The 10,938-nt window shown below is 39.2% G+C and overlaps 2 protein-coding genes across 2 annotated transcripts in view; one reads left to right on the top strand and one right to left on the bottom strand.

Moving 5' to 3' along the window:
* The window catches only part of LOC106883204 (mediator of RNA polymerase II transcription subunit 18), a 5,755-nt gene extending 1,870 nt beyond the window's left edge, over window positions 1–3,885 (top strand). Inside the window, exons 2-6 of the mRNA XM_014934126.2 lie at window positions 653–728; window positions 1,186–1,308; window positions 1,415–1,493; window positions 2,843–2,976; window positions 3,443–3,885. Coding sequence (XP_014789612.1) covers window positions 653–728; window positions 1,186–1,308; window positions 1,415–1,493; window positions 2,843–2,976; window positions 3,443–3,491 — 461 coding nt within the window. The 3' untranslated portion in view covers window positions 3,492–3,885. The remainder of the gene's footprint in view (window positions 1–652; window positions 729–1,185; window positions 1,309–1,414; window positions 1,494–2,842; window positions 2,977–3,442) is intronic.
* A 705-nt stretch (window positions 3,886–4,590) lies between these two features.
* Window positions 4,591–10,938, bottom strand: part of LOC106883203 (uncharacterized) — a 13,796-nt gene continuing 7,448 nt past the window's right edge. The window contains exons 3-7 of the mRNA XM_014934125.2: window positions 9,417–9,577; window positions 8,797–8,977; window positions 7,867–8,015; window positions 7,049–7,185; window positions 4,591–4,839 (exon numbers count right to left, since the gene is read on the bottom strand). Of these exons, the coding sequence (XP_014789611.1) occupies window positions 4,684–4,839; window positions 7,049–7,185; window positions 7,867–8,015; window positions 8,797–8,977; window positions 9,417–9,577 (784 nt within the window). The 3' untranslated portion in view covers window positions 4,591–4,683. The remainder of the gene's footprint in view (window positions 4,840–7,048; window positions 7,186–7,866; window positions 8,016–8,796; window positions 8,978–9,416; window positions 9,578–10,938) is intronic.

The following is a 10,938-nucleotide window of genomic DNA, read 5'->3' as shown; positions in this document are numbered from 1 at the left end:
ACCTGCTTTGTCACTCGACCTACTAAAAATAGCAGCCAAATTTCTTTCAAATCTCTCCTTGCAGATAAATTGAGACACTTTTTATGATGCATAAAACTGGTTATAAATACTAAATTAATGTTAGTAGGCAGATATAATTTTAATGTAACATTTATTACAAAAGCATTTATCACTCAATACGGCTGTCGACTTTGCCTTTCGTCCTTTCGGTGTCGATAAATCAAGTACCGCTTGTGTACTGGAGTCGATCTAATCGACTGGCCCCTTCCCCCAAAATTTCGGGCCTTGTGCCTAGAGTAGAAAAGAATATGGCCACCCTTTTGAGCAATTACTGCTTCCATGTGAGAACGTGAATTTTTGCAGCTGCCACAGCCTTCGCTTTTTTCATTTTGCGTGTCGCACGCACGATGCACGTCTTCAAACGGTTGCCACTCGAGTGTGGTCCTTGCTTGAAGTACGCCCCATAAAAAGTAATCAAGAAGGTCAACTGCTTAAAATTGGTCTCAGTTTATCTGCAAGACTCTGTTTACTCAAAGATAAAAGGGGAAATTAAACCTAGCCTTAAATAGTTAAGGACCAGTCTTTTTCGTTAGTTAGGCCAAGAGGCATGAAGATATTAGGATGATTATATTTTTGGTTTTTTCTTCATCAGGAGGAACCAGCAACCAGAATAGCCAGGCTGTTTTCTACAGAGTACGTCATAGTCTGACAGCTGCAAATGCACCATGGTAAGTTCACTCCTAGGTCACTCAACTTGCTAGAATTGACAGCTAAATCTCCTTCAAAACTTACTCTACCATTCTTAAAATGGAAGGAACATACCAGAAATAGTAGACTTAAATATGATATACCAACCATGGTGGTATGGCAAAGAAGCAGCTTCCCGACTTGTGGTCTTGGATTCAGTGCAACTGTGCAGCACCTTGGGCACGTGTCTTCTACTATGGCCCCAGGCCAACCAAATTAATGTACATAATTCCTCATCTCTTAAATATAGAGCAGAAAATATTTGGTTCTTAAGTTCCACCAAAAAAGAAAAAAATGAAAAAAACTGATTCTAAAATCAGTATTCCATATAATTTCAATTTTTGGCCTACCACTGACCCATTTACTATTTTCACCTCATTACCCCTGGACTACAAAATTGCGTTCCCTTAAATGATTTTTTTGTTTACATATTTCCAGGCATTTACGCTACATTGGCCAGGCTGAAGTCGGGGACAAAACCCGTCACACACTGGTGAGGACCTATGTTGATGTCGGGACCTCAGATAATGTTGTCGCTTTTCTTAATGAAATGGGTTTCAGGTAAAAAATTTTTTAAACTTCCCTGATATTTTCTCACTTTTCTTTTTTGCTTCAAACATTCTGAATACAAAATGCCTGTTTTTTTTTTATTTATCTTTTCTTTCAGGCTGGATTATGAATATGTCATAAAAGGATATTTCTTTCACAAAGGAAGAATGAAAGTTACCGTTTCCAAAATTTTCAGAGTAAGTTGAGTTGCCTTTCTCTCTCTTTCATTTTTGTTTTAAAGTTTAAGTGGAAAGTAGCTTGCTTACCAACCACATGGTTCCGGGTTCATTCCCACTGCGTGGCTCCTTGAGCAAGTGTCTTCTACTATAGCTTTGAGCCGACCAAAACTTGTGATTGGATTTGGTAGACGGAAACTGAAAGAAGCCTATCGATATATATATATGTGTGTGTGTGTATGCTGGTGTGTTTACGTCCCTGTAACTTAGCAGTTCGGCAAAAGAGACCGATAGAATAAGTACTAGGCTTACAAAGAATAAGTCCTGGGGTCGATTTGCTCGACTAAAAGCGGCGCTCCAGCATGGCCGCAGTCAAGTGACTGAAACAAGTAAAAGAGGCATGTGTGACTGTGTGGTTAAGAAGCTTGCTTCCCAACCATGTGGTCTTAGGTTCAGTCTCACTGTGCAGCACCTTGGGTAAAATACCTTCTATAATTGCCCTGGGCCAACCAAAGCCTCTGTGTGTACCTTTGTTTTGATATCATGTGATGGTTGTAAAAATAACAACACTATCATACAACCAAGGATGTTTATTTCCAGTCTTCCATGGCAAAAAAAATAACTGGCTAAAGGGAAATATTACTTTGTTCGGAAACAGGTGAGGATTGACAACAGGAAGAGCATCCAGCCATAGAAAATCTGCCTCATCAAAGTCTGTCTGACCCTTGCAAGAATGAGATATTAACCGTTAAAACAAGGCTGATGATTCATTTAATCCCTTTTGTGTCCCTATTTCTAATGAAATACATTGCCCATCCATTTCAATCACCATCGTTCTTCTTTTAGCTTTCACAGCAATCAACAGATGAGGGATCATTGTGTCAAACGCTCTCTCCAGGTCAACGAACGCTAAGTACAATGGTTTGCTTTTTCCTAATACTTCAGTAGTTGGTGAATTATAGAGAGCGTGAGTAATGCTTCTCCCTGGCAAGGAACCAAACTGCATCTTCTCTAACTCCCTAATTAACTGGGCTCTTTCAGTGGCCTTCATAACTTCGCCCGTTAATTTGGTACCTGTGTATCGTCATACTTTAACGTGGGCTCTCTAGGTTGGACAGTTCAACAGGATCCATAGATACAGAAGCTGGGAGACGAGTGGAAGGTGGGCTAACAACTATGAGGCCGGACCAGGACATCTCCAAATTATCGTCATTGGCTCGTGAGTTATTTCCCCTTAGCTGTTATTTATCAAAAGTAGTTTCTTCACTTCGCAGCTGTGTCCAATTTGGGTTATTGGAGCAGGTATTTGAAACGTGTTTGTGTATGTATATATCTAGAGAGATTAACAGTTTATATCGTCTCCATTACAGATGCTGCAACCAAATAATGTAGAAAGTATTGAACCTCTTTCACTCTCCTACCTTGTGGAACTCTCAGTTGTGGCTCCAGCTGGACAGGAATTACTCCAAGATGACATGAAGAATTTTGCTGAACAACTTAAACCGTATCCTTTTTTTTTTTTTTTTTAATAATTTTTACCCCTCATGTAGATGACTTATTTTTATTGGTTGGGCAAAAACCCAGTTTCCCCTCATACCCTTTTGTAACTTTAGCAGTATCACAAGATCCAGCCCTTGTTACGGTGACTTGTGCAAGCTCCTAGAAGGGCCTTCCATGCTGCAGAAGTCAAAGGAGAGAGGCCAGGCTAATTATGGACAACCCCTTCTCAGAAGTGAAAATGGGTTTGTGTAGGGCTAACATCCCCTACCTAGAAGAAGCTAAGTTACAGAAACATTAATAAGAAAAACCAACCAGACCTGAAAGAGGAAGGCCTTCCTTCTGGAACTACGTAATTTACCTGAAGGTCAATGTCTCACAGTGACTAACTACAAAATATATATACTTGAAAGAAAAAATGCTTGTTTTGAAACAAAATGTTAGAAGTTGTGACTATCCTTAACTTTTTGCAGATTAGTCCAATTAGAGAAAATTGATCACCGACGAATAACAATGATGTGAACCAGATGCAGTACTTAGCAGAGTGATTAATTACCAAAATCTTTTTACCAGTTTCACTATGATGTTGATCATAACTGGATTACAAAGACAATTGCCAGACGCTTCCAGAAGTTCATATTCCAGACTAACGATGTTAATGAATCCTTACTTTGGTATTTTATCAGAATTTGTTTCTTTTTAATCAAAATTCAATCCAAAACTATGAAGTTGAAAAATGTATTACAATTAACACATTTTATCTGAATTATTAAAAAGAAATGTTCTTTACAGTTATTCTCTTCTGATAATACCTTATTGAGGTGCAGATATATCTTCCACCTGATTAATATATGAAACCTGTTATAGTTCTGTGAGCTCACTTTACTCAGAAAATAAAAGTACAAAAGTAACTCTAGTCTCTAACTCTTCAGAGCAATCTTCCCATAATGAGATTTCACGATGACATGATCTCCCACAAACAGATTTAATCTACATTATTTATATTTGGAACTAATCCCTTTTTCTTTCCTTTGAATTAAGAAACTGTATGTTCCCCCATAAGATTACTCCTCATTATCATTATATCTGTTGTCACCATTCTGACAGTTCGTCTATATTTTCATCCTGTCTTTGCTCATCTAAGACCCAATTTTCTTGAACCTAACAACTATTCCTTCCAAGTCGCCTACAACACAGGTATCTTCTGCTTGCATCCAATATTTCTTGTAGACTTTTATCACCAAGACTCAAAAAAACACATTCAATTAACAGGCTTAATGAAACTACAAAGCCAGATTTTTTTTTACATCTGCTATAAAATATATTGACAAAGATAACAGCATTATTTGAAAAACTTCTATAACATGTGGCCCCATTGTTGTCAGCTCAAACATTTACATATTTTATAAATCCCCTCAAGTAAAGAAAATTAATTAGAATAAATTGCATCATGTTAGATCCAACCTATACACGGTAGAGCATCAAACCACTTAATAGGGTGTACTGGTTGTTTTTCATGTCAGTAACACCCCCCCCCCAAGGCTTGACCAGTATGAGGTGGGTTTCCAGCTGAAAATTTGTCACAATAAGGGTTAAAAATGAAAGAAGTCACAAACCAACATATTTACAGAGCTTTATTTTGGGAGTGGGGGCTATGTCTTTGCTATTAGTCTTAGTGACAGTGGTTATAAATTAGTCACTATCTGCCCCGTTGTCATCCAATAATATCAATGTCCACTTCTTCATCCGATGCTTCATGCAGAGACAATGACACAACAATTTCTTTCTGGAAAAATCCACTTTTTTTCTCCTTCACTGCCTGTACAACCCTTTTCTCTGTTTGATCTTCAGGTTTGCTGGCTTTTCTCTTCTGTAAAGAAAAAAACAAAAGATAAAACAATGCATAACAATATAGATATCTGATCATGCATTCATTCATTCATATATATATATGAGGGAATTTACGAAGACAGGTGGTGTAAACAACAAATGGATTAGTTTAACGCTCGGGAATAGAGAAAGTCTTTGGCGTTTCGAGCTACGCTCTTCAACTGAAAGGAACACAAAGAAACAAGGAGAACAAAAATATAAATGTAGTGGTCAGCGATCTATATACACACATCAATTTGACCAACCCCAGAGAAACAAGTGGCCAGTCTGTTTATCATCATCATCATTTAAAGTCTGTTGTCCATGCTGGCATAGGTTGGACAGTTTGACCAAGGCTAGTAAGCTGAGGGGCTACACCAAACTCCAGTGTGATTTCTACAGCTGGATGCCCTTCCTAATGCCAACCCCTCAGAGTGTGATACATGCTTTTACATGCCACTAGCACGGATGTCAGTTGTGTGACACCAGTATCTGCCACAGCTACGATTTCACTTGGCTTCATAAGTCTTCTTCTCAAGCACAGTATAATGCCAAAGGTCTTGGTCATTGCGTCTGTAAGGCCAACACTCAAAAGGTGCTTTTTACATGCCAGTTACAGGACACCACCATCAGCCAGGGCTATGATTTCATTTGGCTTGACGAGTCTTCTCAAGCACAGCATATCACCAAAGATCTTGGTCACTAGACATTGCCTGTGAGGCCACCACACTCAATCATTCCAATAACTACAAAAAACTGGGGTTACTAATTTGCATTTCACCTTTACATAATCATATTTGTATTTAAATACATTGCTTGTGTTTCAATTTCTTTTTTATTTTTAAATATAGAATTTAGAGAGATTTAGTGAAATAACTCATTAAAATTGTTTTTTTAGAACATAAAATGTTTTCAGCTACAATTATATTGGAAAGATATAATCTAGATGTGAATATTTTAAAATGGTGTTGGATGGGTGCACTCAATACCGGGTGCAAAATCAGGTAGGCTGGTTTCAAGTGTTGAAATCAATATCATTTTACTGTCTATTTTTCCATGGGTCAGATAATTTATTGAAGTGGATTTTTATGGCCAGCACTTGTTTCCTAGTAAGATAATATTTCTCTGTGGACAGATAAGTTTTTAAGAGAAACACTAGACACAAAGCAACGGCTTCCATGATGGTGACCTGCATTTACAATTACTGTGTGATGTTAAGACAAAGAGACAGTTAAGCACAAGCATACACCTGACCAGCTTCTTCCAGTTTACATCAAATCCCCCTTTAAAACTTTGGTTGGACTGAGGCTAGAGTAAAACACACTTGCCCAAGGAGTCACACAAGGGTCTTGAACCCTAAACCAATGTGGTTGGAAAGCAAACCTATTACCACACAGCCTCATCTGCACCTGTTGCAGTTTTGACGAAAATTTAAAATGTGAAAGATGATAAAGATATCAGCATTCTGATATATTAAGGCTTCCCTTTCTAGAATTACATTAAAACTAGTGCACGTGTACCTGAGAGTGTCCCTTACTGATATAATTTGTTTCTATGAAGCATTCTTTTAAGTTGCAAAATATCTTTTGCGACAAAGGTTATTTCAAGGGAGACAACCATTGTTGCTACAGTACAAGTAAGAAAAGGCCAGCGCCTGACAATGATAGCAGAGGACAAGGATAAACTTGTTGACGTGACTTGAGATAAACAGATTTGAGAACTAAAACAAAAAAAATGTGGTACACCTTTAAGACCTGTGAGGTTTCTTTTGTTACTGTTCATATAGGCGTAGGAGTAGCTGTGTAGTAAGTAGCTTGCTTACCAACCACATGGTTCCAGGTTCAGTCCCACTGCATGGCACCTTGGGCAAGTATCTTCTATTGTAGCCCAGGGCCGACCAAAGACTTGTGAGTTGATTTGGTAGACGGAAACTGAAAGAAGCCTGTCGTATATATGTATGTGTGTCTGTTTGTCTCCCCAACATTGCTTGACAACCAATGCTGGTGTGTTTACTTCCTCGTAACTTAGCAGTTCGGCAAAAGAGACCGAGAGAATGAGTACTAGCCTTACAAAGAATAAGTCCTGGGGCCGATTTGCTCAACTAAAAGCAGTGCTCCAGCATGGCCCCAGTCAAATGACTGAAACGAGTATAAAATAACATATTGCCAACCAATGCCAGAAACCAATAAAACAATGTGTCGTTCCCTTACCTGAGGTTTCTTCCTATTTCTCCGTTGAACAGGTTTCTGTGACTCTTTGTATTCGTTAAATGAGCTCAGGTTTGCTTTTGGACTTTTCAAATAATCCAGAACTAACTTGATGTTTTTCTCGGTTACCCAGCTTGGGTCTGGATAGAAAAGAAAGATCAACAAAATGGATGAAAAAAAATATACAGCACATGATATAAATATCTTACAGGTATTTGTAAATTGTACTGGAGAGCTAAGTGCATTATAAACATGACCGCTCTGGCAAGCCTAATATATATAAATTCTATTTTCTCAAGCCCTATGGCTCATAAGGGCCATTTATCCAATTTCCATGGCATGCAAATGACTGAGTTCACCATATTCACATTGAACAAAGATACCAGTCCATTTCAGGGGTCAAGGACAATTTTAATAGGAGAAGGCAGGTCAATAATACAACCCTGAAAAGATGAAAGCGAAAGTAGACCTCTGCAGGATTTAAAACTCCTCAGAACACAAAGAGTTGGAAGAAATGCTGCTAAGCATTTTGTCTGACATGCTAACCATTTTGCCAGTTCACAGCCTTGCCTGGGGAAGTGATTAAGTCAATTACATCATCCCAAGTGGCCCAACTGGTACTTAGTTTTTAGACCCCATGAGGATGAAAAGCAAAGCCATCCTTGGCAGAACATAACGACAAAGTGTCGCTAAGCATTTTGCCCGGTTTGGTCACGATTCTGCCAGCTTGCTGCTTTGAAGCCTTGCTGAATACATTAACAGGTGAAACGCTGTTTCAGGAATGAGAAAGAACAGATAAATAGGTCCTCAGTTTCCCTTACCTACAAGAGAATCCATGTTGAAATGAGAAAGTTTTCTATTGGGGTTTAGCAATTTTAGTACTTCAACTCGTTCCCTTGGTCCAAGCTCAAGAATCAAATTACTCAAAACCATTATCACAGATGTTTGTTCACTCGGTGTCAGTTGGTGCCTGGAAAGTAGAAAACGGAGGATTCAAATAAATCAGCCCAATTAAAAAGCCTCAGATAAATTCTTGACCATTCAGATTGCTGTGTTCAAATGTAGTTGTGAAGTGGTCAGACATTATCTCACAGCTTTCAATGATATCACTATTTTCACAGTGACATGGTACAGTAGGTGTGAGAGAGAGAAACTGGACAGTTTGAACATAAAACACAGAATATTTGGGCCAGATATAGCTGGGATAAATGCTTACACACACACACACACATATATATATATATATATATAGGCGTAGGAGTGGCTGTGTGGTAAGTAGCTTGCTTACCAACCACATGGTCCCGGGATCAATCCCACTGCATGGCACCTTGAGCAGGTGTCTTCTACTATAGCCTTGGGCCGACAAAAGCCATGTGAGTGGATTTGGTAGATGGAAACTGAAAAATCCCATCATATATATGTGTGTGTGTGTCTGTGTTTGTCCCCCCAGCATCGCTTGACAACCGATGCTGGTGTGTTTACGTCCCCGTAACTTAGCGACTCGGCAAAAGAGACCGATAGAATAAGCACTAGGCTTACAAAGAATAAGTCCTGGAGTCGATTTGCTCGACTAAAGGCGGTGCTCCAGCATGGCCACAGTCGAATGACTGAAACAAGTAAAAGAGTAACAGAATAAGAACTAGACTTGAGAAAAAAAAATATTGTGGTCCATTTGTTTGACTGACCCCTTCAAAACAATGGCTACGGTTCAGTGACTCAAACCAGTAAAAGATAAAAGCTATGCTACTCACCATCGACATCTGCCATTCGGTAAACATTTTTTATGAATAAATTCCAGCTGTTCAGAGGTGGTACGCATGTTAGTATCACAGACATCTACCATATCAAACTCCGCAGAATCTGCTAATGAGGTCGTCTGTGAAGAAGATATGGATTCATCATCCCAATCAAAGCTGACGCTTACTAATGGCTCTGCAAGGAGAAAGAAATAAAACATCAGCATCGTTTAACGTCCGTTTTTCCATGCTGGCATGGGTTGGATGATTTGACTGAGGACTGGCAAGCCAGAAGGCTGCACCAGGCTCCAATCTGACTTGGCAAGGTTTCTACAGCTGGATGCCCTTCCTAATGCCACCCACTCCAAGGGTGTAGTGGGTGCTTTTTGCATGCTACCAGCCCAGCACAAGAGGGCTGGCACCAACCACATCAGATGGTGCTTTTTACGTGCTACCGGCACAGGGAGCCAGTCAGGTGGCACTGACATCGGCCACAACTATGATTTCCATTTGATTGTGATTTGATTTGATTTACAAATTGAAGTCTTGCATGGCACCAGCAGAGTTCAGAAATGAATTATTTGGTTATTTTCTAATCCACAATAAAAATACAGAAAATATATGAAAGCACATACCTGTATTCATTTCGTATTGATAGCTCGTCAGTACATACTGTAAATCGGAATCTTCTAGTAAATTATCACACAATCGCTCTGTATCTGAGACACCCAGACTAAATAGACTATCCAGTCCTTCAATTTCTCGTACGTTATTTTCCTCAACAAAAGACAGGGATCTGAGAGAAGTAAAAAAAAAAAAAAACGGTCTCAATATCTGGTTGAAATCCCCTTTGGTGAGAATAAGGTTGTACATAATTCTAGTTCACGTTTTTGTAACTTCTTACACTGTCCTAGTCAAAGTGGTTCAGTCACTAGTAAAATATCCTAGTCAAAGTGGATCAGTCACTAGTCAAATGGATCAATCACTAGTCAAATGTCCTAGTCAAAGTGGATCAATCACTAGTCAAATGTCCTAGTCAAAGTAGATCGATCACTAGTCAAATGTCCTAGTCAAATGGATCAATCACTAGTCAAAGTGGATCAATCACTAGTCAAATGGATCAATCACTAGTCAAATGTCCTGGTCAAAGCGGATCAGTCACTAGTCAAATATCTTAGTCGAAGTGGATCTATCAGTAGTCAAAGTGGACCTAGTCAAAGCAGATCAGTCACTAGTCAAAGTGGATCAATCACATCAATACAAACATTAAAATGATGATGATGCCAACAAGATGATAAAAATTTGAGGAGAGGGGCCACCGACTCCAGTATTTAACTTGTACTTATTTTAATGACCATGACAATGAAAGGCAAAGTTTGACGTCAGCAGGATTTGATCTCATAACAAGAGCCAGAAGAAATACTGTGAAGCATTTTCTTCCACAAGTTAACATATTCTGCCGACTCACCACTTTAACAATGCTGGCTAGCAGTTTTATGGAAAAGGGGGTCAGTTGATTGTATCAACCCCCAACTTTTTCTCTGAGGGCGCTTACACCGTCAGCTATGCACACTGACACTGCACATCCAGCGGAGCATACTAGCTTCATTTCTTGCAAGCCTACGCATGTCCTCAGCAGTCACAGCCCATGTTTTACTGCTGTGTAGCATGGCTGTTTGCACACATGCATCATACAGTCTACCTTTCACTCTGAGGAAGAGGCTTTTTGTTATCAGAATTTAGGGCAACATTGACTCTGGCAAAATTTGAACTTATATAATAAAGGAAGAGAACTGCAAGTTATTTCGCTGAGATTTCTACTGCTTAACCATTTAACATTTAAACCGGCCATATCCAGCACAAATATTCTGTTTTACGTTCAAACCAGCCATATTGGGCCTCTCACGTCTACCCTACAATGTCATTCTAGAAATGAACAATCACAACCCCAAAATCTCAAAGTTACAGGATAATTAATGATTAATTCAAAAAATGTGAATAGGTGCAGGTGTGGCTGTGTGGTAAGAAGCTTGCTTCCCAACCACATGGTTTTGGGTTCAGTCCCACTACTTGGCACCTTGGGCAAGTGTCTTCTACTATAGCCTCGGGCCGACCAAAGCCTTGTGAGTGGATTTGGTCGACGGAAACTGAAAGAAG

This window comes from Octopus bimaculoides, chromosome 7, assembly GCF_001194135.2.
Source record: "Octopus bimaculoides isolate UCB-OBI-ISO-001 chromosome 7, ASM119413v2, whole genome shotgun sequence".
In the NCBI taxonomy this organism is placed as follows: Eukaryota; Metazoa; Mollusca; class Cephalopoda; order Octopoda; family Octopodidae; genus Octopus; species Octopus bimaculoides.
The sequence above is the reverse complement of the archived record's forward strand: the minus strand, read 5'-3'. Positions and strand labels throughout refer to the sequence as shown.